Below are 22,353 nucleotides of genomic sequence, written 5' to 3'. Positions count from 1 at the left end.
AAAGAGGGGGAAACGTTCCCTGCATAACTGATATTGGATATTCCCACCAGCTTGAGAATCTCTCTCCTTTTTTCCCCTTTAGTGTCTTTTCAACTGTGAAAGACTTAACTCCTCCTGTTAGTATCATGAAGGCTGAAAAGGATGCAGAAATATAAAGTTTGTGGTTGAGGATGATTTCCATTATCTATAGTTGGTGATTTAAGAGTCAGTGGTATGTTAATGAAAATACCCTAACAACTAAACTGAATTATCATGGTTAGGCAACTTAGCAAGGTTAAACAGTTGGTGATCCTGATTCCCACTAATGTGTGCGCTACTGTTTCTCAATATGTGAAGCTTAAAATGTTATAGGAAAAAGCATATTATTATCATGTGTCCAGTAATCCTGAGGAATTTTGAGGCTGATATATGAGTGATCTATTTTTCAAATCGTCATGCCCATAATTGAAACTAAGCAGGCTGAATTTCTGTTGTAGACATAAGATACGCACGCAGATTCGCCGGACTCGCTATTTCTTTGATAATGCCACTGGGTAAGATGCTATCTGTCATCCTGTCCAAGTTTGAAAAACGTCCATGGAAAGAAAAAATCAGAGTTATCTGTAATGAGGTTTAGAGGTGAGCAAAGGGATGAATCCCACCATTTGAGCGAGAGCCGAAGGGCAACCCCCCACTCCTCTTGTTGCCCTTAGAATCCAGAGCTGTGTTGGTTCCAGGAGATGAGATCTCCAAGTGCAGATGAGATCTCCAAGTGCTTTTACTTGCAACATGGAGAGGCAGCATCCCTTTTGAGTACAGAAGCATAGCCCTCACGAATCAAACTGGAGACGCGCTACATAATGAGTCTGGCCCGTTTGACCTATGTCTGTCTGGGCTTAAAAATTTGGACCATTTCTCACGTTGTGCATGTCAAAGTAGAAGTTTCTTATGGATATCTGAATTCGAAGGTTATTCAGCTACATAGCTCATTTGATTAGAAGAAACTTATAATATTAATTTTTCAAAAATCAATAACACAAAACTGCAAACTTTTAGGTCTTACGGAAACACTTGTGTGCAAGGAAAAAAAAAATACACATGTAGGAGATTTCTCCTGGCAAAAGATCCACGCTAAATATAAGTACAGGGTTAAGTAACACGGACGTTTCCAAGAAGTTGCCATACACGAACTAATGCGGTTGTGGGTGACAATTAATTTGCTTTATGAATCATTGGTAAAATCATAACTCATTAAATATTACATATATATATATATACTCGTCACACCTTTAGTCATGTTTTTTCCCTAATATGCACCACATCCACACACACCTGTGTCACATAGGCACGGGACCTTTGGAGGAAGTGCCATGGATCCTGCACTAGATCTAATATTGCGAAAGAAGACTAGCCATTAGATACTCAACAATACAATATTTTAACCTTCATGTGCTAAAGCTGAGTCCAATAAATACCCTTGCACCTTTAGCATCCCCACTATACATGATATGATATCTCCAAGGCACATTGAGCGGGCGGGACAGGGGCGGCCAGTTTCTTTTTGAATTCCTTACGCGCCAACTCCTTGTGCTGAAAAAAGAGAGTACCGATATACAAATTGAACCATAACAACAACTTTTTCTGAAGCATCAAAAGCATGTCAAGACCCTAAGAAGATAAAGGAAGGCGTGAGGGCTTTGGCCCACTGTTGGGCAGTAGAAGGAAATACTCCTCTGCTCTCCCAACACCTACAAGATATGATGTTGAGATTTGTCATGAATATTATAGTACATTGAAAGTGACGAGACCAACTGACATGATAAACAAAGCTTCCTCAATACACGTGGAGGCGGATAGAATAATTAGTGCATAGATCCGTTCAAACGTATGCATGATTGTGTATGTGTATATGAGAGAGAGAGAGACATCAGCAGCAACTTCACTAGACAGTAGCATGGTCTTCTTCTTTTTTCCATTGAAAACTGACGTCAGGCAGATCCCTCATGGGATGCTTAATTGCCGGTCAAAAAATAACTTCAAATATTAAAATTGAAATTTAATAAGGAAAAGGCACTTGAGGATTGAGCAGGAAGTAAGGATGATGCCTAACTCCTTGGATATATATAGGCGTCTGCATCTCTACCAACCGTGATATCTGCATAGAAATTTAGTCATTAGAATCGGCCATGATATCTGAATTAAACTTTAGTGATTAGAATCAATATTATACACACACACACACACACATATATATATATATGTGTGTGTGTGTGTGTGTGAAGAGAATAACAAAGCACATTTGAAGTTCAAATGAATTAACTATCATGGAAAATAACAAAATTAAAACACAAAAACTACCTAAAATATAAAAAGGTATGTCCAAAGGCACATGCAGTAGGAATTAACTTGAGTGCAAGGAAAAGACAGAGGGCCTAAGCTTAGGTTATAGTAAATAAGAGGAATAGCGAAGTTGTATTCACTGCAATTGAGAAATGTGTGTGGAACATGCCTACTAGTCATCACTGGAACTGAGAAATGTGTGTGCAACTTGTCTAGCCAAAACTAAGAAATGAACCACCCATTTGCCAAATAAAAACCAAAAATATTTTGGGAAAGGAAGACAGGTTACTGCTCGTCGGAATGCAAACATCTCTTCTTCTCCAGATAGAAGTGAAGCAATCCCAGTAGGAGCCAAGCTTCCACCTGTACCTCCTTCTGCCAGTACATCCCGGCGAAGTTTCCCTCCTTCTGTTTCAGTCTCAAACTGGAAGCTGCATTATGCCAGTCAAGGATGAAAGTAAATATATGTTTCCTACGTAACAAATTACTAACACAAACAAAATAAGTTTGTTAATGTTCATAGGTTGCATATACTATACTTAACAGCAGGATTTGAATACCAGGACATGGCTCTAATGGTTTGAAAATATTAGACAGACTGCATGACTTCAAGCTTGTGGGTATACACATTAATTAGCTTGTAAGGAAAAAGTTCTTTCAGCGCAATGATAAATGCCTCAGGGAAATTCTTTTCTTGGCTTAAGCAAATCTTATGGAAAAATAAATTAAGTTTTCTTGTGAAAATATATGGATTTCCAATGCTAGCATTTATACAAATTAAAATTACTCTTCATTGTTGTGGTAGAGTAGTCTCCTGAATATTTACTTAAGGGACAGGCTACTAAGAAGTGCTTATTTATAGAAGTGTTGACCTTCTTGATTTTTAAATCTTATTAAATCCTCTCAATTCCAATTTTAGTTAATCAACTTACCTTAGAAATTTCCATGTAAATCTATTAACCACCATCCTGTACGAATCTCCAATTAAAGGAATGATAAAAAACATGCATAAGATCACGGACAGCCAATAAAACAAGTTACACTCCATGTAGCTGGAAAATTTAGCATATGCAACTAAAAGCAGAACCTTTCTAAGTCAAACAGTGTTCCTTCATCAGTTCCCTGAAACAGATCATCAATTGAAGCAGCAGCACTACAAATTAGGCAGCAACGGTGGTTGTACAACTCATCAATGAGCGTGATAAATCTTCTAGCCTGCAGTGGAACTAAAAAAGCTGAAGACAATAACTTACCAAAAAAAGTAAGAAAAGAAAAGAAATACTATAAAAGAAGAGGAAGGTTGAGGAATGCTTCATGAAAGTTACTAGTAGAAACAGATCACATTTTATCTATGAGACAGAGTGATGTCCAAAAGGAGTGAAATGTAATATGGAAATTATCCCCAACCAAAGTTGGTTGGGCTTTGGCTGTCAGAAAAACAATCATAGTTCAAACACATATTCAACACCTTCAGTGCAAGCCTAAGCAAGTTTAGGCATAGGGGTAGGATACTGGCCACAGGGTTTTATGCCATTGGGAGTGAGACTAATTCTCACATCCCAGGAGCAGTTTCCTAGTATTAGAAATGGAAAATGTAATGCACGTCCAAGAAAAGGCTTTTCGTATAGATAAAAGCCCATGGCACTGAATACCTTCTGCAGGAGTGTGTATACCCATTTAACTAGGCAGATGTGTCTATGAAAGTAATTAAGGATAGACTCTATATTGCACTTTTATCGTAGACTACATATGCAAGCAGCAATATCTGATGTAACAATGTCTTCTCTTACAAGTAAAATGATCGGGCCATGTCCCTAATGAATATTAAAAAAAGTTTACTTGCTTTGGTTGCATTACCTTGTCTCTAATGCGCATACTCATTGAGGGAATGTCAGATATAAAAATGGTGTGATAGTTCTTTGCTATTGCTATGTAATCTGGTGCCCCCACCTGAAAATATTTATGCATCAATAACATTACTCCAAATAGCTTCATGAAGACTATTTACTTGTATATGCATTAACATCATGATGAGTTGATGACACAAAAATCAGATTAAAAAAATGTGATGTGAAGATAACCATAATTCCTTTCACAGCAATCAGAAACAACAACACCCTGAGTACAAGTAAAAGATATAGAAATATCAAGTGCCCTTGTTATAAGAACCATTAAGTCAAGGTCCAAACCAAGTTGATAGGATGTCAATATTTACAATAACTTCTATAGGAAAGTTTAGTAACTTAATGCTGCAATAAGAACGAACACAAAAGCTGCATATAATGGAAAGCATATCTGTGAGATAATGTTCAGTTATCTAAGAACTCTTAAAAGTTTAAAAACAAGATGATATTCTAAGATCTAAAACCGTATCACAAAGCCAACTAGTTATAACTATCATTTTCACAGGAATGTTAAGTTTCTACCGGCTGGCCACAAAGATAGTCGAAGGTGAACCTTGCTACACCATGACAGCTTTCAGGGACAGCCAATGATCTGCTCATAGACCAAAAAATACAGAAAAGACATTATCAACTATCTTCTGGAAAAGATTTCAAAGAATTTCCTCCAAAATAAAGAAAAAGACATTATTAACTATCTTCTGAAAAAGATCTCAAATTATTTTCTCCATACCTTCCAAACATGACTGGAATTGTACAAGTAGTATTTCCTCCTCCTACTCTGTCAATGACATCTTTCCACATTTTTTCAAATTCTTTCAGCGAATGACTTTCTAATGGCCAAAAGTAGTGAACCTGTCTTCAAATAATAATTGAATTGACAAATGACTGGACGAAAAATATAAAACTGGCCTCATGTACTTTAGCATATTATAATCCATTAATTCTAAGAAGAATTAGCATGTTTAGAGTTGCTCTCTCTTTCTCTCTCTCTCTCTCTCTCTCTCTCTCTCTCTCTCTCAACTTGTTTGCATTTGTGTGTAGGTATCCAGCTCAAAGCAAGGTAAGAGAAAAAGTGAAACTGTCGTTTCAGAAACAGGAAACAGAATAAAAATAGTAAAGACAACAAATTGATTTGATATCCAACTATCTCACCTGAGCATCCGTTAATTCTAAGAAGAATTAGCATGTTTAGAGTTGCTCTCTCTCTCTCTCTCTCTCTCTCTCTCTCTCTCTCTCTCTCTCTCTCTCTCTCTCTCTCAACTTGTTTGCATTTGTGTGTAGGTATCCAGCTCAAAGCAAGGTAAGAGAAAAAGTGAAACTGTCGTTTCAGAAACAGGAAACAGAATAAAAATAGTAAAGACAACAAATTGATTTGATATCCAACTATCTCACCTGAGCATCCGTGTCCTTTGCGAGAATGCGACGATAATCAGTCTCACTGCCAACCAAGATGGTTTGGCAATGTTCCTCCAACTTGGAGAGAAGTGTTAAGAAAATCTCCTTCTGCATGCCGTCCTATGTTGGAAAACAAGTTTCTTAGAATGAGAAATCTTTACAAAGAAAACATGTGGTACGTCAGCACATGCAATGTTCTCTTTGAAACGAGACTTTCAGCATATTTTAAGGCTGCATATGTGCACAGAAATGTATTTGCATCAGTTGGAGACATTTGTTACCACTTTGTGAAACCTCTTAGACTTCTCAATCAAATCTCTGAAACATTAGAAGATTCTATGTGTATGATTTATATGGTTTATTTAGTAAAGGTGCTGGATCATGTGATTACCATGTCTAGGACAAATATTACGCACACCAGAATAACACCCTATCAAGACTTCAAAGCGAAACAAACTATAGTTTTGCTTCACAAAGTATAACCACATGCTAAAGTCAGCCAAACATATGTGTCAGGTCCATTGAGAGAAAGATCTCTGCTCTGAGTACAGAACTAGTAAACCCTTAATTGGCATGCATCTCTCTCTCTCTCTCTCTCTCTCTCTCTCTCTCTCTCTAAGAGGTGCTCTGGCATGGTATATTTGCTTAAAGCATCTAACAGGTGCTTCTTGTAGAAAACATAATTTTGAGCCCTAAAAATTTACGAAAATTCTGAACCATTAAAATTTCTATCTTTTGACAACCTACATGTGATTTAATAGTTAGCTCCTATGAAGTTGACCATGTACAGCACATTTGCATGGTCAGATTTTTGTTAAAAGAACTGAGTTCACACTGCAGTCCACATATTTGTGATGCACAAGATATAGTTATTTGTCTCTCTCTCACTCTCATATATTACTTTGTTATGAATAACTACATCATGTGCATCACAAATATGTAGACTGCAGTGTGCATTACTTGACAAAATTTGACCATAACAATGTGCTGTACATGATCAACTTTATGAGGCTTATGATCAAATCACAGATATGTTTCCTGTAGTAGTAAAGTTTGAAATTTTAATGGCTCAGACTTGTCATAATTTGGACTCGAGATTACCTTTTCTACATGAAGCATGGCCAATTAGATGCTTTATAGTAAATGTACCATGTCCAAGCACCTTTTAGGTCAGATATGCGAAATAGAATCAGAAGCTTCTTCTCCATAATGAGGCCCAGAACTCCAAACTTTGGTCCACGCATGCCATTTTCCTATATACAGGATGGGATTGTTTAGATCAGCCTTGATAAACAAACATGAACCAACAGCTAGTTTTTAGCACACAGACCATGCTGAAACATCTAAAAGGGCCTGCACGTCATGAAATTTGGACGTATATTTGTTGCAGATATTTCAAAAACTGTGATACTTCGACAATCCTATGGGCATGCTTCAAATGGCTTATAATATTAGGATCTCTTCAAAATATTGGATTTTGGTGACTAATATGCATAAATGTCACAGTACAAGTTTTCAAAAGCTTGTCGTTTACATAAAATGAATTCATATATCTCAATGGCATATGATAGAATTTTCGCCCAGCATAATCACATTAACCTTCTGTTGAATACAAAATCAAGGCCTCATAAATGGGAAAAAGGAACATAATAAAAAGGAGCAGTGGGTGAAGAAGGATGCTTACATAGCATGAGCATGTTTACCTGGTTTAGATCCCCTGGTGCTCTATTGCTTGTGGCAACAAGAATAGTTCCAGTACTAAGCAATCTGTTCATAATTCCAGATAAGGCGACAATTGCGAACACATCAACTGTCTGCAGTGAAAGAACTACAAATTTAACTAACAATGAACATGCATATGGCAAATTCAGGGTAATGGTGATGCAGTGATGTACGAGATGTTTAACAATGTTTTATGTTAAAGATCTTAAAGAAATACAAGAATGTGATGTAATAACAATGCTTGCAAGCTGCTTGAAATTCAAGTTTCTAAACATCACCTGGTATATGCAGTTGTATACTAGATGTCCAGCAATTTTGTATAATAAACATCTTAAGGAGGTAGAAGAATGCGATGTAATAACAGTTCATGCAATTTACATGAAATTCCAGTTTCTCAAGATTTAGAACTTGGAAACATTTATACCAGATGACCATTATCAGATCTGGAATAATTGTGACACCCCATGCGGCTTTAATAAGTCAAAAAGATAGCATTTTCCACATAAAATTCTGAACATGAAGGCTAAACACAAGAATAGACAGAGAAAAAAAATCATACTGTTAAGGCAAGATGACCATAAGAAATAGCACACCTCGTAAAGCAATCAACAATTTCAAGGAAGGCAACTATGACGAGAAGCATGTAAGATACTAAAGCTAAGAAGCTGCAGTTGAGACATGATGAACCAATTCCATATGCAAGATCAGATGATATTGTCTGAGAAAGCAAAGTATTCATCCTATCATGAGGCAAAAATTAGTCTCAGGCATACTAGCCACATCTGTTTTTCATTGTTGCACCCTCCGAGCAACCTATGCTTTATCGATGACATTTAAAATATATGGGTGGAATACTGTTCAGACATTATTCTGAGAGTACTTGATGCACATAAGAACCACTTCCTTTCCACGTATTCATTTTTCAGTCTCAAGTTCCTTCTCTTCATACATTAAGAGTGAATGAAACTCTATCATGTTCATGGTAAGCAAACTACCTATATCCTTCTTGAGTTTCCCCTTCATGTTATTACTATCCACGTCCTCGTCTCGTTGAGCAACAAACTAAGGGGAGCTATGGTGCTTCCAAGTGCTAGCACATTCTTCATAGTTTCTTTCTTTTTATCCATGACAAGAAAAAATCTCCTCAGCATTTCTGCATATTGGCAGGTCTTCAATTGGTAAAACCTTTGAGGTTCCCCTGACCACCAAAGGGTACAGCAAGCTTTAACTCTGTGGCAATGAACACCCAAGCGAGTTTCTGAATGCACGAAATCCCATCAACTTGGTGACAACTGTAATTCCCCCCATCAACTGAAACAAAATATTTAACTATTTTTCCTTTTGTAATGTATGATTTTCAAAACAAGTGTCTCTCAAAAACATGACCGACATTATGTCATTAACATCCATTGGTGCCCCATAGAAAAATGTAGACACACAAGATATGATTTATAATATAGTCATTATTTACCTGTATTTCATCAAAACAAAGAATAGTTGCACCCCGCTGACCTGCTTCTTTGTCAACAAGAAATTTGTCTGCTACAGCTGGAAGAATATTTTGTAATTGCAATTCTTTCTGATATCTTTCTTCAGCAGCCAACCATTCCTTTACCCCAGCATCAAAGGGCAAATTTCTTATCCAATTGGAGAAACCTGACCACACTGACCTCTCCTCTTCTTGCTTTTTCCAAACTTTGTGCATATGTTGATGAATTTCAAGCATTGCCTACAAAATAGTCTAACTGATAAATCAACTACTACGACCAGCTTTAAAAACAAACAGTTCTCAACTTGCGTAGATTAATAATCTCTTGAAGCATCAATTATCTCTATATGTTTTATCAGCTTGCAGTATCATCACTGTGTTTCAACCCAAGATTTCATTTTTCTATTTAACCAATATTTGGTTTTCCAATCACAAGTTTAACCAGGAGCATAAACTTGCATACAATAAAATTTTGGCAATTAAGCATACAAAGGTTATAACATATCGAGCTTTTTTTTCTCTCTCTATTTTTCTTGTCTGATTCAATTATTTCTAACTTCTAACTAGTTACTTAGAAAATGACTCAATCATTTATATTATCCATCTCTATTCCAGTTATTGGTATTTCATTTGTTGCACAGTGAATAGATAAAAGATGAATAGAATACCACCTAGTTGTCTTTCAAAGAACCTTGCATTAGTGATAGTAATTTTTTTCTTTGAGCAGTTTGACTTTAACAGAACATGTATACAATTTTGGAGAGACAAACAGCACTGCATGTAGTGACATTCATGCATGCCCTCATCACTAACCTATTAGACAAACATCAAATGTATCTAAACTCTTGAATGTAATCAAAACAATGGTGTGATTAAGTAAATGTGAAACATTCGAATCTTCATGCATTTCCTTGGTACATAATCTTCCATAACTGCTTTGACAACCATTTTTGCTATCTATACTACCAAACCTATTCAGATTGAAATGTGCATCTTCCAGCAACTAGATTATGTATAATGAATGGAACCATCCTTGAAACAACAGATTAATCTCCTCAGGTAACTAAGTCCCTTTCTGTCTCGAGAAAGATATTTTATTAAGCTGAAGAACCCCTCAGAAGCATATGTATGTAACACACAGCCACATACACAAATGAACAAAAGAATGAATACTGCGTCAGAGTAAGGTGGACTTGTGTACCAAAATCAGTAAAAGTACTGAGAAATCAACTCCCTTTTGCCATGAAAAGAAATGTGAAAAATAAGAACAACAAAAACATGGCAATTATCATAATACTGCTCTCAGACACAGAAACAATTCTTACAAGTATCGAAGCTTTCATTTACTTTCACTAAATGTCATTGAAGGATAACAACCAAACACTTAATATGGTTAGATCAAGTCCACAAAACTTGATTATGATTAGGATCAAGGCCTCAAACCAGGAGACTTAGCAAATTATAGAGGTGCATTCTAATATGCAAAAGCTATGTGCTAACAACAAATAAGCAGCAAATGTCATTGGTATGGTCCAATTTGAGTCTGCTTGCCAGAGATCTCTAGTATTACTAGGTCATGGATGGTATTACTCTGTACCTAATGTTCCCAGAAGGAATGCTACAAAAAACATTATACTCAAACCCTGCAATCCCCATGTCTCTGGAACATTAGGAAAACAAAAAAGTAGTACAATTGGGTACTATAGATTTCCTAAAACCTGCTCTCTCCAGCTGATCCAATGGCTAGGATAGACATACACCATGGCAGACAAGGAGGCACACAACTACAAAAGGACACAGAGTTCTTTCCCAACATATGTCATGTTACATGGACATCGCTGGTGATACAAAACCACAGACATGGCATAGACTCAATTCTGAAACACACAAGAACCAATATCTTGTATAACAAAATCTCTATATGTCACATTGATTAAGATGATTCAGATGCGAGCAAAATAGTTAATCAGTGGACTTGATCCCCTTGACTTAGCTGAACAATCTCAGCATAACTGAATTGCTGATCGCTCATGCCATGCATAAACTTCAGACAAAACTTCAGACATGCGATTAAAGTTTGTGGTGTGACACTCAACCTATCCTGGAAAGAAGCAACCCAAATTAGCCTTTTGATGGAGGAAGGTAATAATAGCCTCTAATGGAGCTTGCATTCCTTACGAACACAAAATCCTGGTACTTGAAGAATTGAAGCATGAAAAGAGAGAATCCTCAGATACTAAAATAAATAAAATGAACATTCAAATGCAAAGATTGTATGACTACATAAAAGGCAATAATTACCTCATGGAAGTGAAACCTTCTTCGATGTTCAACAATGCCTTTGGTGGCATTATAAAACATGTCCATCAGCATTGTCTTTCCTAATTGTTCAACAAGAATCTCTTGTAAGCCACAGGAAATTAACAGAAGATCAAACGAATCCATTTACAGAATTTCTCAAAAATGAAAGGCCGCTGAGCTTTTTCCCTGGAGAAGGCTCTTGATGTTTAACTTTGGATGGATAATAAACGCATTGGAGCATAACAAACCAAAAAAGATATGAATGGGAAAGAGAGGTCAATCCAGCAACAAGAGCAGATTACCAGTTCCAACATTTCCATATATGTATATACCCTTGGGAGCTGGAGGTGCAACTGGACGACGGCCAACTATAGAGTCTAACTTTTTTTCTCTGTTAAGATAGGAGACCATCTTCCCAGCTCCTGGCTCCACATTCCCATGTCTCCTGTATCCAAGGAGGACGAAAGTTCTTAATCAGATATTGCAAAGTGACAAGCAGTTGCATGCTGTTATGGCGATTCAGATTTGTCTCTCATTGGTAGATACAGCAGAATAAGGATATGCATATCAAAAGGACTAAACCTTATTATGACTTGAGATAAATTTTCATAAATTAAATTCAGTAACATTGTTAGGTACAGGTATTGCATAACTTAGCCGCCTAAGATATAAATCCTCTCCTAGAGATTTCAGGAACATTTCCTCAACACTGATTAGTGTGTTTTATATTGTTTCATTTTCTTTAATGGAGAAGGCATACACCTTTTGCTTTTTCATGGAATGACTACCTCCATTCTTTAGATATCTTCTGTATCAAAGAGTTCTAACATTAGTGTCAGCAGCTCTCAGTGAGGCATCAATGTTATACATTGTCTCTTTTACTTTAAAAGTTTTAAAACTTAATTAGCATAATCTGTTTTAGTGATAGATCACATGAAATGGCACAAACATCATGCAACTTTTAAGTCTAACCAATCAAGTATCACTTTTTAATAGGGAAGCTGAGGATAGGCAGACAGTGCTCTTTTATTTACTTAGATATTTTATTTTAATCATTTATTTTGTGTACAGTTTGTCGATGACATTTTTTTCTTGACATTTTGACCAAAAAACAGACACTTGTTAATGTATATCATAGTTAAAAAGCACCATATTATCAAATTAAACAATAATACAATTGAAAACTAATTCTTCAGAAAAACACAAGTTAGTACAAATAAGCTATAATGATCATAAATTAAGTTAATGACATAGTGTTGACAGTATCTTGCACTAGTTTGACTATGTCCATAAAGTTTTGCAGTGTCTGGTGGGAAATCATGCTATATTTAGCCCAGATGAACATGCCAAGCGAAGTTACAGGCAAAAATGGATAAATTCATGCTGCTACCCTCCATGACTAGGGTGTCTAGCTCAAACTCTATACACTTTCAGTTGCAAGAATAGGATACGCCTGTAATATTTTCCATTGCTTCAGAAAACTTGAACTTTAAAGGTTACAGAATTTGATATTGGTAAAAAACCTCAATGCAGATAATAAGATCTACAGTATGTGCTGCTCAAGGTTTCCACCTCACTCATTTCAGAATTTATAGAAAACCTCAAATATAGAGAATTTTTCAGTAAAAAACCTATAGATCTTAAAACATTTTTTCCATAAAACGTAATTTTCTTCATAAGATAACACCCTCGTAGTCCTATAAAATACATAATGCCTACCGTTTGAACATAGAAAGTATTACAACTTGAACGTTGAAGGAAATAATACAAACCGCAAAAGCCACTTGTTGATGGTTGCAGTTCGCTTGGTACTCCATATACCACTTTGTTGTTTAGCTTCGGCTTCTTTCATTAACAATGTCCGCCGCTCCTCATCTCTCTGCCTCTCCCATTCTGCCAACACTACCTAAGAAGTGTTTGAAAAGATGAAATGAAAGCATTTCTGGTCCTTTGAAAGTACGTGTACAGACCAATCATAAAGTCTCCATACATGATATGCTCTCATATCCGTCTCATATTGCTCCAACTTGCTAAGTAACCCCTCCAGTTCTGCCGCTACAGATTCCTGGTTAGCATCATATTGTAACTTCCCCTCTTTGACCAATGTTCTGTAGAGAAAAAGTGGACGGGTAGCTGCTTGCAATAAAAATCACAGGAGATGAGAAATACTTTTACGAAACTGATGTATTACGACGCTCAAAGCAGTAATGAGATCAAGTAAAAGAAGGACAAAAAGAAAGTGGGATGCACAAACAAGCCCCAGAGAATTCCTGAATTTGATCAGGAAGGAAAAAATGATGCCCTTGCAATGGTGTATTCAGGGCAAATTTGTCTCCTGATTCACTACACAAACTCCATTTTCCTTCAATCTAAATGCTACCATTGCGCAGAATCACAATCAAATCAGCACGAAAAGTGCTCCGACGATCAACTAGTGGATTCCTATGGTCGATCAAGACAGAGAGAGATAGAGGGATGATCAAAGTAATGGACTTCTGGACTTCCATATCTACTAAAGAGGACAGCATACCTCTTGGGTAGGTAACAAGCATAACTAAAGCTAGACGAGAATCAAACGGGAAAGAACGAGAAGAAACGACAAAGCGCGGCGAAAGTGCATACCGGTGCAATTCACAGCAGGAGAAGGCGGCGATTTAGCAGGAAGAGGAGGAGGCTGCGTGCAGAAGAAGGAAACCGCAGTTCGGCTCATCCATTCCTTATGACCACACGCAGAAACTGAACCTGAAACGACGGCCCGGCACCAACGCCTCATCATCATGGCTTCTCGGTCGTTCGGCGGCCTCCGGTTCTCTGGCTGCTGCTGGCTGCTGGACTGCCAGCCAACAGCCAAGATGGATTCTAACGAATAACGATTGTGGTGGTGCGCATACCCTACGTGGCTTAGCTCACCGCTCGCCTCGTGGAGGCTGAACAGCGGCAAATGCGCCCGCCGTTAGGTGGAAGACGGCCGCGCCTTTTTAGTTGCTGCATTTCTATAATAGCATTGACCGTGAGCAACGTTTGATGAATTGAGGTCTCGTCTCGACGGAAACTTGTATCAAAAACTTAGTCAGTGGAAATGTTCTTTAATTTATGTGTGCAGATGTCACAGGATTGATCTTTTACCAAGACACCATCTTTTGTTAATCTTGTAATCCTTCGCTGTTGAAACTTTGCTAAATTTTGTACACGTCCGGTTTTGGCAATTCGAAAATTGATTCTCATAAAAATCGGTCACGAAGATCACCTGGACGGCTGGACCTCCTCTTGCAATACTAAATTGTCGGTATTTCGCTAGTTGCATTTGGTTAAAATAATTATTGCGCATTTATGCATTAGCAAACCAACTGAATTGCTTCTGTTTTTCCTGATCTTTTGATCTCTGACCGATATTTTTCCTTGATCTGCTTACCGCAGCTTTATTTGTGCATGACTCTGTTTTGCTGCAGAACTGGACGTTTTTGTTCTGATATTGTGGTTCTGCACATGGGTCTGCTGCTGATTTTGTAACTGTACAGCTTAATCAAGATTGGGAGACCTCTCTCCGCAGGTTTGCATCGGAAGTGCTCAGATCTGCTCTCTCCAATGGATGAGCGAAAACGCAATCCTTTTCTCTAATTAAAGCCTCATATAGGCTTGGAAGTAATGTGGGCACATGTAACTGGATTAAGGAAAGTTCTTTTCTTCCTTGTAGTAGATATAAACAACTTTCAAGATAGGAGACCTAACTGAGCTAGTTTAGTCTGTTATTTGTCCTTTTACTGAGCCGGTTTAACCTATTGTACTTATTTTCCTGGACAATATAAAGGTCAAGAGGTCTGGTTCATTATCTATCATCTAAGTATGTTCTTAAATTCTGTAGATCTGTGGTCTATTGATTTAAGTTCAGGAGATGATTTCATGTGTGACTCTTGGATCTTAGATCAAAGGTATACAAGAGCTTCCTAAGTAACTCGAACTGCAAGAATATTCAAGTTGCTGTTTTTTCTTTTCTTTAACCCAATAGCCGATGTGAAAGATCCAATCCTGAAAGCCAACTGCATTACAACCGTCTTAGATCCTCATCGATCTCAGTCGGTACGCCTAGCTTTGATTTCTTCGCTTGTTGAATTGGCTGCAGAACAAAACAACAGAATGAAATGAAGTTTAGGCAGCAAGTGCAAGTACTTTCAATTTCCATCCTGTGACAAAGCAAACATGTCCAATTTCCTTACAAGGGCTGGAAATTTCCTTCGACTTATGAAATGGTAAAAGAGGCGTTAGTTAAGATGGACCATTAGCTAGCGCATGAAATGAGTTAATGCCGAAGAAACCTGCGAGGAGAATCTCGTGAGCAAATAAAATGCCCTGTTTAGTACAAAATATCAGCATATTAGGAAAAAATGTAATGTTAGATGTATCGGTATATGTGTAACACCTAAAACAAACTAAAGATTATAAAAAATGGCCATACATGCTTTCTGTTTATGTTGGTCTAAAAGCATGCTTAAGAGTGATATTTTCAAGATGTGTGCTGTTTTAATAATATTACTTACTTGGGGCAATTGTCAATTTACATACATTTATCTGGACAACAGATATTTGAACTACATACACCAAAACCTGTGGCGTTTTACGTCCATCGTCTCTAGCAGAATTTGCATGAACAAGTTCTAAGAAAACGCCTAGAAATCAACCAGATAAGTTTTTCTGTAAAATGAAATATGGTAGGAGACTTTTTGTAAAAAATGCTATCAAGGAAGCACCATTTGCATAAAGCATTCGAAGCTGAAGTTCCACTGTTCATTAACTAATAGTAGAATCTTCTGAAGAGATATTTCCAGAGGAAATGGTCCGCTGGATTATTGTCGAGATTTTGATGTGCTTTAAGACATGAAGCCAGCATTCTTTTATGTTATTGCTTGGATTTAAAACGGCCTGCCTTTTGAGGGCATCCAAACCGGAATTCGGCGTGAATATGAGTGGAACTGCTTGTGTATGCTAATCTGACAGGAGTATTCCCTCAGCCTGACCTCATACAAAAAAATTCGGTCCAGTAATCTACTTCTGATACGTCATACTGCAATTGGAATTGCAATTTCAATCATGCCTCTTTAATTATCTCAATTAGAAAGCTGCCCCAAAAGGCTTCTTCACCCTGGTAGGGGCCAGTTAGGAATGTCATGAATCCTAGAACTGTGGATTTATTGGGAAAATTGGCATTGGATGCACTTGCCAAGATGAAGGAGGGGCAGCAAAATTATCTATGTTAAAGAAAGACGTCAGGGAAGATTTTTGTTGCTGTTTCACCAATCTCCAGGTATCTCATCTCCAAGGACAAGTTCTCCACGAGTTCCACTATCTCCTCTGCCCTTGGATGGGACATGTCATCCGTGGTGAACTTGTGGGTGTGATCTTTTGTGTCCACCCAACTGCAAGCCACCTCTTTCTTCACCCCTTTTGCTCTCATCACTTTTCTCACCCTTGCCACCTCCTCCCACCTCTCATCTGCTGCATATATATTGGACAACAAAACATAAGTAGCAGAGTCCCCTGGATCCAATTCCATCAATGCGGTACCTGCCCTTCTGCCCACCTCCATGTTTCCATACTTCCTGCATGCTCCAAGCAAGCTCTGCCATGCTGTGATGCTTTTCTCCAATGCCATCTTCCTGATAAACTCCTCAGCCTCAGCCACTCTTCCTGCTCTACCGAGCATGTCCACCATGCTTGACAAATGCTCTCTCGTTGCATCAATCCCATATTCTTTTTTCATCAATTCGAAATACCGGCGACCTTCTTCAACAAGGCCTGCTCTCCCACACGCAGAGAACAGGGCAAGGAATGCCACTGGATCAGGCTGCACCCCCTCACCCTCCATCCTCTTAAACAGCTGTAATACTTTATAGCAGTTCCCATGTTGTGCTTGTCCAGAGATCATCACTGTCCATGAGACGACACTCCGTTGGGGCATCTCGTCGAAAAACTGCTGTGCGTCATCAATACTTCCACATTTCGCATACATGTCAACTAATGCACTTCCCACGTACATGTCAAAATTAAGTCCATGTTTGATCGCCCCGCAATGGAATTGGCGGCCATGGCCTAGTGATAAAAAGGCAGTACAAGCACTAAGAAGACTACCATAAGTGAACTGGTTGGGCTGTTCGTCCATGAGAGAAAACCATTCAAGAGCTTCATGGTAGAGCTCATTTTGAGCACATCCAGCAATCAAAGCATTCCACGAGACAACCTCCCTATAGTTCATTTGCTCAAATACTCTTACAGATGCTTCCATGTCCTTGAATTTAGCATACATAGTGATGAGGCTATTGGCCACATTAACATCCAAGAAGAAGCCCGTGCTGACAACAAGACCGTGAACCATCCGTGTCTCTTGGTCAGAGCTACAAGCATTGATCAGCCCCACAAAAGTTACTTGATTAGGTTGAGTGTCCGCCAATCTCATATCTCTAAAGAGGCCGAACCCTTTCGCTTCATGCAATGTGATCATACATGTCCATGAAACGACATTCGGATTAGCCATGCAATAGAACACTCTGTTCACTTCCTCCATCATGTCACATTTTGCATACAGAGACATTAAACTATTGCACACATTCACAAAATCATGGCATCCCCTCTTAATAATTGAAGCGTGGCATTGCAGCCCAAGCTCCAAAGCTTGTTCATGGCTACAAGCAGACAGGACGCTAGCAAAGGAGATGTCGTCCAATCCAACGTCGTCCCCATGATTCACCATCTCTAAGAAGACGTTGATCGCTTCTCCACTACAATGATCTTGTTGGGCATACCCAGAAACCATAGCATTCCAAGAAACAATATCCCGATCAACCATTTGATCAAAGATGTCCCTCGATTCGTCAATGCTGTCGCACCTTGCATACAAAGTGATCAACGAATTGCGGACGAATACATCCAGTTCAAGCCCGAACAGCACTACGAGCGCATGAATTTGCCTGCCAAAACGAAGTGCTTGAAGGTCAGAGCAAGCAGTAAGGACGCTCGTAAATGTCACTTTGTCAAAAACAAAGTCTAAACGGCGCATTTCAAGTGAAAGGCGCAGAGCTTCGTCACTGCGTTCATTCCTAGCGTACACAGAAATGGCCGTGTTCCAAGAGACCAAATCTCTCGATGGCATTGCTTTGAAAACCCTCTGAAATTCTTCGAACAACTGAGCGCCTGCATACATGTTCATGAGGCAATTGCATACAGTAACATCGGAATCAAAGCCTGAGACAATCGCAAAGGCATGGACTTGGGGTCCGGCATCGAGCAGAGATACGCTCCTACGGCATGCAGTAAGGAGGATGGATAAGGTGATGAAATCGAAGCATGCACTTGGGCGAGCTCCAGGACTTCTTCTCGTACGGGTGAACAAGTCGAAAAGGCCACCGAAATCTCTGGCTCGGCTGAAGGAAGCCATGGTGCAGTTGATCTCTGAAGGAGAAATTGGATGGGGAATTTTGTCGAACGCTTGGCGGGCATGCATGAGACTGGAAAACGATCGACACCACCATCGACAAAATTGACTGCTTCCCCTTCTTGTGAAATCCAAACTAAGCATGGCGGCATTGTGTTGAGAAAGAGAGAGAGAGGCCTATGAAAACGTGCTGAAGCAGACACCCTCACTCGTCCTCCCGCAGCGAACTGCTTTATACCAAATCCCTTTGGTATTACGGTGCGTCTCCACGGTCCTCATGAGCAGCCAAAAAAAAAGTGAAATTTACTTTTAGATACCAAATACTTTTGGTAATTATTTTAACCTGCATAACTTTTATATATATTCAACAGACCGGTCAATTCTCTCTTGCTTTGGTTGCTCTCCTTCCCACTAGTCAACCGTCAATTGTTTAGAAAAACAAATAATACAGTCAAGTTTATTAGAAAAAGAGTTTTAAATAAAATTTTATTATAAAAAATATATTATAACTATTTTAAAAATAAAAGTTTGTTATGACACTTGTTAAAAGGAGAATTTGATAATACTCAAGCTCTCAAAACAAATTGCCAAGAATAACCGCTTTTCAAAGAAGAGACCACTCGCAAAATTTTCTTCAAGTCCTGGACCTGGACATGGATCCTTCGTTAAAGTAGTAATACAAAACCTAGTTCTATATCTCAACTGACGTGAGCGTAAACATAGCTGTTTTTCAGATTAACATCGAATTTGATTATCATTTTTAAACATGATATTGTAGATATGTATATTACTTACGTCTCATCAATGTTTACTTAGATCTAATGTAAATCCAATCAGATATCATTTTTTATATCTGAATCTGATCTGAATTTTTAATGGAATGTCAAACTTTTTTTCACGTCCTATATTTTTTTTATGCGATTCGAATTTATGGACATCCCTCCACTAAAAGGTACATAAATAATTACAAATAGTGGCGACATTAATTGCCTGAAACAATTGTTTAAGACCTTAAAAAGAATATTCGTTGTGGTGTCAACTTGCGGCACTATGAATAGAGGACAAGTTGTATTAATCCAAACTCTTACATACTTGAGTAGTTGAAAATCGATTAATTTTTTCTTTTTTGCCGATAAAAAACTTGTTTTAATGTGAAAAATTGGCCCCTGGAAACCTTTTTAATAATTAATTTTTCTTTTGCCTACAAAAGAAAACACTTTTAAAAAAAATAAAAATCTGTTAGGAGAAATGGACATTCACACCTTTCCTACCTCTTCACCTACAACATCACGTGTGTACTTGGCAATTTCATAAATAATAATAAGAATGCTACCGGGCCAGTCTCTCCTTCTTTCTCTCTCTATCTCTACAAGAAAGGACTCGACTAAAGGAAAATCTAAAACCAACAAAATAAACTAAACCCCTCATTATGGTTCAATTTTATAGTTACGAACTTATGCTTCGTTTTCTATTTCGTTTGCATGTGAATTGGATCTCTCTCTTGTCTTCATGTGAATTGGATTTTTTTGGGTGGTAGGTTGTTAACCTCTTAGGCAAAGCCTAAAACCTATTTATTAAAATTAAAAAAAAAAAACATTCCAAAGATGTTTTATTTTATAATAATTCTAAAATCCTATTTATAAAATGTTATGATGATTTATCTGAATGAGTTTAATTTTTGACATTATCATCATCATCATATATATATATATATATATAGTTTTGTAGGAGTGTTGCTTCCTTTGAATTATTTTTAAAAAAAGACTTTACATATAAATTTTTAAAAAATTATTTATTTTATATAATTTTTAAAAAAAATTAATAATTCGGTCTAACTATAATTAAACTAGAACGAAGAACTGAAACGCATTTAAGTGTGCAGATTTAAAGCTCCGTCTCCCGATCGATCTAATGAAACCCACCATCTTCTCCCATGACTTTGACCAAGCAAAAAAACGTCCCCAATGTTATGACTTATGGATGGAGCACGTCAAATGTGGATCTCCAACGCATTATGTTTGCTCGACCTCGGATCTGATATCAGACCCTTTCCTCCTCCTTTTCTGGATAGAAATTATACGATTCGAGGCAGTGGTAGATGGAGGCGGGGGCAATTGCCCACACAAAAAAAATATATATATATATTTATATTATTTTCATATTGATGGTTGAGAGTATTTTTTATCATTTACATATTGACGTCGTTTAAAGATCTAAAATTTTATGCTTAATGCCATTTAGTCATGATATTTCGGTTCCTTCATTGGTGTGAGGTTTTCTGCTACTTAATCTGAATGTTAAATCCAACTAGCCAAAGTCCACTGTTTGTTTACTTGTAGATTTAGGACTTGAAGAGTTTTGCCCAAGTTGATCTTAAATTTTATAAGAAATTTGGACAAGTGAAGTCCCTTGTGGTACAAGGTCTATTTTTGGGCTCTTGTCATGCTTCAATTTGTATCGGTAGCTCTATTTCCTTTTACAACACAACACAAAAGGTTAATGTCGCAATGATTCGAAACGAAAACCAACTACCTACTAATTCTCGCCCCGACCAACCCTACTTGTAGATAAAGGTAGAGTGTGGTTGATTCAGTTATTTATTATTTGATAGCATTTTTTATATAAGGCATGCTGTTGGCCCCTGAAAATTGTGGACTTGTTAGTGAACAATCAATGTCGTTAGTTAATAATGGTTAAAGAAAGTGGGATTTTAATATTCAGTAAGCTAATCTTTTATGACGTTTAAGAAAAAAAAGGGACGTTTTAAAAAATCTGCCGATTTATAGTAAAAACCTGCCGCTTGCTTTTTCTGGTAGGTAATTTGTTAACTTACTTCGGATTACTCAAGTTTGCCAAGAGTCATGAACGAAAAGCGTTGGCATTTGTTAAAAACCACAAAAGATACTGCGCTTTATAAAATAACCCCTAAAATTTAGCCTTGAACTGAAAATTTTTCTTCGTTGGTGGTGGTCGATTGAAGTCGGATATACCCTTAAACGTATTCCATCAAACAGTCACAGTTCACACTCGAACGTGCAAAAAAAAGTTATATCCAAATTCCAAATATGGATTCAAAATCAAATCTGACGTTTTGAATCTGATCTAAATCTTATTTTCACATACATCTTTGAATTTTGAACCCAATCTAACCGATCTAGAGCATTTGCTATAAAATATTTATTTAAAACTAATTTTGATATAAATTTATATTTATACATATCCAAATCCGATCGGGTTTAATGGTTCGACTGTTCCCATCACACCAGCTCTCAGTCAACGACTCGACAATTAACATAAAATAAATTATGTTGAGGGTAATATGGTCATTTTACTTGTGCGTGATTTGAACAACTAAAAGGCGAGGTAAAGAGAAGGCATTAGAAAACCACATAAATTTAAGGGGCAGAAAGCAGGTGAGGTTTTTGCCAAATGGAGCTTCCACCTTCTCCCCTTGGTTCACGTCGCTTTTCCTTTTGCAAGTCTTGGGCAGAACAGTCTGTTCTCTGTTTTTGCCAGGAAAGAAAACAAACTGTTCCTCCCGAAACGTGGACAACAGGCACTTGGGAGAGTTATTGCCGCTGTCATTCCCAAGTTATTTCATTTATAGCTTCTCGTACCAATGAATAAATAAATATTATTTATATATTACAATTTTGCGCACTAAACTTTTAAAAAATTCGAGTTTGCCCCCACAAAACTATCAAAAAAAAAGTTAAGGTGGCTCGTTTGGAAAAAACTGAAACCCCCTTGCTCGGATGTTTTCAAATAACAAACCCTGGGCGGGGACACGTCTCATCGGG

The 22,353-nt window shown here is 37.6% G+C and overlaps 2 protein-coding genes across 6 annotated transcripts; both read right to left on the bottom strand.

Annotated features, from left to right (window-relative positions):
- Positions 1-1,211: 1,211 nt before the first annotated feature.
- Positions 1,212-14,322, bottom strand: LOC116245641 (uncharacterized). Of its 5 annotated transcripts, none has more exons than XM_031617119.2 (14): positions 13,753-14,322; positions 13,121-13,263; positions 12,903-13,036; positions 11,433-11,575; positions 11,131-11,210; positions 8,812-9,069; positions 7,322-7,432; positions 5,616-5,738; positions 4,954-5,075; positions 4,746-4,815; positions 4,177-4,269; positions 3,407-3,534; positions 2,609-2,750; positions 1,212-2,134 (listed from the first exon to the last, which is right to left on the bottom strand). In XM_031617119.2, exons 1-14 carry the CDS (start codon positions 13,907-13,909, stop codon positions 2,036-2,038), a joined length of 1,803 nt encoding a protein of 600 aa, XP_031472979.1. In that variant the 5' UTR covers positions 13,910-14,322; the 3' UTR covers positions 1,212-2,035. The 5 variants fall into 5 exon arrangements, with proteins under 5 accessions (XP_031472979.1, XP_031472980.1, XP_031472982.1 ...); XM_031617120.2 differs by having other exon boundaries at positions 13,121-13,238; positions 13,753-13,889; XM_031617122.2 differs by lacking the exon at positions 13,753-14,322 and having other exon boundaries at positions 12,903-13,032; positions 13,121-13,261.
- A 1,322-nt stretch (positions 14,323-15,644) lies between these two features.
- Positions 15,645-18,778, bottom strand: LOC116251400 (pentatricopeptide repeat-containing protein At4g32430, mitochondrial). The gene has a single exon (XM_050079744.1). The coding sequence runs from the start codon at positions 18,695-18,697 to the stop codon at positions 16,379-16,381; it is 2,319 nt and encodes a 772-aa protein (XP_049935701.1). The 5' UTR covers positions 18,698-18,778; the 3' UTR covers positions 15,645-16,378.
- Positions 18,779-22,353: the final 3,575 nt, after the last annotated feature.

This window comes from Nymphaea colorata, chromosome 1 (genome assembly GCF_008831285.2).
Source record: "Nymphaea colorata isolate Beijing-Zhang1983 chromosome 1, ASM883128v2, whole genome shotgun sequence".
Classification (NCBI taxonomy): domain Eukaryota; kingdom Viridiplantae; phylum Streptophyta; class Magnoliopsida; order Nymphaeales; family Nymphaeaceae; genus Nymphaea; species Nymphaea colorata.
Note: the sequence above shows the minus strand (reverse complement) of the source record. Positions and strands in the feature narration are given on the sequence as shown.

What these genes read in the sequence shown, in the direction of transcription:
- LOC116245641 (XM_031617119.2), bottom strand. Translation starts at nt 13,909, where the DNA reads ATGATGATGAGGCGTTGGTGCCGGGCCGTCGTTTCAGGTTCAGTTTCT. An exon ending in CGGATATGAGAGCATATCAT is followed by an intron (nt 13,037 to 13,120) that starts GTATGGAGACTT and finishes AACACTTCTTAG; the next exon opens with GTAGTGTTGGCAGAATGGGA. An exon ending in TTTGTTTTGATGAAATACAG is followed by an intron (nt 7,433 to 8,811) that starts GTAAATAATGAC and finishes CTTTCACTGCAG; the next exon opens with ACAGTTGATGTGTTCGCAAT.
- LOC116251400 (XM_050079744.1), bottom strand. Translation starts at nt 18,697, where the DNA reads ATGCTTAGTTTGGATTTCACAAGAAGGGGAAGCAGTCAATTTTGTCGA.